Raw genomic sequence first — 3707 nt, 5'->3', positions numbered from 1 at the left:
CCGTCATTGTTGTTTGGCGGGTCCGGGCTGGGGATTCGAACCCGCCACCTTAGGTGTACGTGGCTGGCGCCTTAGCTGGTTGAGCCACAGGCGCCGAGCCTAAATGGGAAGTCTTAATGCAGGCCACCCCACTTCAGCTCTTGGTCCATTGAAGGCCTTATCCTGGTATGGTGCAGATGAAACATGGGACTTTAAGTGAGGAGACCCGGGTACTGCCCAGAATTGGCAATGTTTAAGCTGTGTGACCTTGCTCAAGTCACTGTTTATCCCTGATCTCTTCCTGTAAAATAAAGTTAGCTTGTTATCCTTAACCAGAATCACATATGGGTTTATGAGGTCAAGGCCATGAAATTTTATGCAGAGTGATGTGAGGATATTTGCCTGGAAAAAGGGTCCATGGCTTTCACCATATTCTCAAAAGGATCTCAAACTCCAGTAAGGTTAAGAGATCAGGCACTAGAGCAGTGATTTTCAGCTGGTGTGCTGTCAGAGGATTGCAGGGTGCCACGAAAAATTTTAAAGATCATTCATTAAATTATTTTCAAAAGAAGTTCAAAGCACAGTAAGTATATTCTTTATTTTTACTGTTTTTTGATCAACATAATTTAAGTGTGCCACAGAAGTTTAACGATAAGTTCAAGAGTGCCGTGGGATAGAAAAGGTTGAAAAACACTGCACTAGAGGCTCATTGAGGACAGTAGAATATGGCCCAGCCTCTAAGTCTTTCCCTCTTTACCCCTCTTCCCACAGAGGAAGGCATTACTGGGTGCCCACCAGCAAGCGGCTGTTTGGGGGTCAGATTGTGGGCCAGGCCCTGGTGGCTGCAGCCAAGTCTGTGAGTGAAGACGTCCACGTGCACTCCCTGCACTGCTATTTTGTTCGTGCAGGTAAACTCCCCACTTGCTGCCCCCAGCCTAGCCCCTGGTGGCCCAAGAGCCATCTCTAGCGTTGGGGGCTGACTGAGGAGAAAGGGGTAGAGAAGGAGACCCAGAGGGAATGGAAGCCAGGGGAGGGAGAGTGGCTAAGAGGTGCCTGAGGAGGAACAAGGACTGGGGTTAATGTGGAGCCTTACACCTCACACCTGCTGAGACTTGTTGGTATTTGTTAGCTGGCCCGTAATGATGCCAGACTTTGTTACTTAACTGCACCCAATGGGCCTTTTGTTCTTCATTGGTCTGAGGGGTCCTGTAACCTCTGCTAGCAGATTGGAGTTAGGCAGCTTGGGTTAGAAAAGGAAACACAGGGCTCAGTGCCTGTAGCAAAGTGGTTAGGGCGCCAGCCACATATGCCAAGGGTGGCAGGTTCAAACCGGCCTGGGGCCAGCTGCAACAAAAAATAGCTGGGCGTTGTGGCAGATGCCTGTAGTCTGGAGGCTGAGGCAAGAGAATTGCTTAAGCTCAAGAATTGGAGGTTGCTGTGAGCTGTGATGCAACAGCACTCTACGAAGGGTAACATAGTGAGACTCTGTCTCAAAAAAAAACAAAACAAAACACTGGCCTAAGAGTCGAGAAACCTAGGGCTAGGTCCCAGCTTTGCCAAGAATTTGCCCTGCGCCTTCAGTGATGTTACCGCCCTACCCTGAGGCTTGATTTACCTTATCTGTAAAATGGAGGAGGGGCAGGACCAGGGGTATTTTGATGGGATGATCTCTACAGCTGTTGAGAGCTCCAATATCAAATAAAGAAAATACTTGTAATTTGAAATCACTGCTCTTTTTAAAAAAATCACATCAAATCTCATTTGCTTTCTCTTCTTCCCTCTCAACCTTAGGGCAGATGCCCCCAATTTTAAGATTTAGTATCTTCAGCAAAGACCCACCAGCTGAGAAGAGTTTATGGGACTTTACAATATGTGATTTGTGTTAAGCAAATATTAGTGGGTGTTTCCCCCTTCATTTTACAAATTGAGAAGTTATACCTGTAATAGTAAATACAATTTTCCACTCTATTCCCATATCCCTCATTCCTCATCCTTTTATTTCTCCGCCCTCCACTGTCCTTGCTATAAAGTATTTGAATACTTACTGTGAGCCCAGCCAGGTTGCTTTATTTCTTTAATTTGGTCCTAAGGCTCCAAAAGTGATAGCCTTTTGATATTGTAATCTTTCTACACTAGTGAGATACCTGGCTGTTTTGTTTTGTTTTGTTTTGTAGGGGTGGGGGCATTACTTGATCCCTCTGAATCTCTTTCTTCATCCTGTGATCAAAGAATTCTATGAGTCTTTGCAGGTAAAGTATCTAGTGCAGGGCCTGGCATGTTGCTAGTTTTCCATACATGATAAACTATCATTACCTTTGATAATGAATTTAGGGAAATAGTTAAGATTTGCATGATACAGGCTGGGCACTGGTGGCTCACACCCCTTAATCCAAGCACTCTGGGAGGCTGAGGCAGGTGGATTGCTTGAGCTCAGAGGTTCCAGACCAGCCTAAGCAAAAGCAAGACCCCACCTCTAAAAACAGCCAGGCATTGTGGCTGGCTGTAGTCCCAGCTACTTAGGAGGCTGAGGCAGGTGGATTGCTTGAGCTCAGAGGTTCCAGACCAGCCTAAGCAAGAGCGAGACCCCACCTCTAAAAACAGCCAGGCATTGTGGCTGGCTGTAGTCCCAGCTACTTAGGAGGCTGAGGCTAGAGGATCACTTGAGCCCAAGAGTTTGAGGTTGCTATGAGCTATGTCAAAGTGAAACTCTCAGTTTTTTTTGTGTGATACAGAGTACAGCCTTGTATATTGTCCTGGTTATTCTTCATAAATGAACAGGAGCAGTGAGCATTCCATTCTTACATAAGGAAAATAGGACCTGAAGAGGTTTTATAACCAGCTCCCACAGTGCTCAGGGAGACAGAGCCATGGTTTGTGTGTCTCAGAGTGCTAAACTCTTTCCTGTTTCTTTGCTTCTAACACCCTTGGCAGATAATTTCAAATTATGGGAGAGCTGCCAGGTACCATCTCAGGCTCTGGGGGGAAATCTCTTGGAAATTCTCCATCCAGCAGCAGCATGAAATGAGCCATGCCCAAGCTACCATTTTAAAATTAATCATCAATGATTTATGCCCCGTGTGGCTGCTGCTGCTTTTTTTTTTTAAATAGAGACAAGGTCTTACTCTGTCACCCAGGCTGCAGTCTGGAGTCCAGTGACAGGATCATAGCTTACTGCAACCTTAAACTCCTGGCCTCAAGGTATCCTCCTGATTTGGCCTCTCAAAGTGCTGGAATTACAAGAATGAGTCACCATGCTCAGCCCCACCCTACTCCTTGAAAGTCTGAAAAATAGTTTAAAATAATTGGCAGCTATTAAAGGACTATTAAAAGTCAAAGGATAGGAGATGCCCGTAGCTCAGTGCGTAAGGCGCTGGCCAGATACACCGAAGTTGGTAGGTTTGAACCCAGCCTGGCCTGCTAAAACAACAATGACAATTGCAACAAAAAAATAGCCATGTGCTGTGGCAGGCACCTGTCATCCCAGCTACTTGGGAAGCTGAGGCAAGAGAATCGCTTAAGCCCAAGAGTTTGAGATTGCTATGAGCTGTGATGCCACGACACTCTACTGAGGGTGACATAGTGACACTCTGTCTCAAAAAAAAAAAGTCAAAGGATAGCAGGCCAGTAGTAATGGGATTTGGGCAAAATTACTGTGTCAAAACACTCAGCTAAGGATGCAGTTCTATATAATTTTTTTTGTTTTTCTTTTCTTTTCTTTTTTTTTTTTT

The 3707-nt window shown here is 45.5% G+C and overlaps 1 protein-coding gene across 1 annotated transcript in view; it reads left to right on the top strand.

Annotated features, from left to right (window-relative positions):
* Positions 1–3707, top strand: part of ACOT8 (acyl-CoA thioesterase 8) — a 15950-nt gene that overhangs the window by 1677 nt on the left and 10566 nt on the right. Inside the window, exon 2 of the mRNA XM_003787652.3 lies at positions 751–887. Coding sequence (XP_003787700.1) covers positions 751–887 — 137 coding nt within the window. The remainder of the gene's footprint in view (positions 1–750; positions 888–3707) is intronic.

This window comes from Otolemur garnettii, unplaced genomic scaffold (genome assembly GCF_000181295.1).
Source record: "Otolemur garnettii isolate 467f Iridium unplaced genomic scaffold, OtoGar3 scaffold00023, whole genome shotgun sequence".
NCBI lineage: Eukaryota > Metazoa > Chordata > Mammalia > Primates > Galagidae > Otolemur > Otolemur garnettii.
Note: the sequence above shows the minus strand (reverse complement) of the source record. Positions and strands in the feature narration are given on the sequence as shown.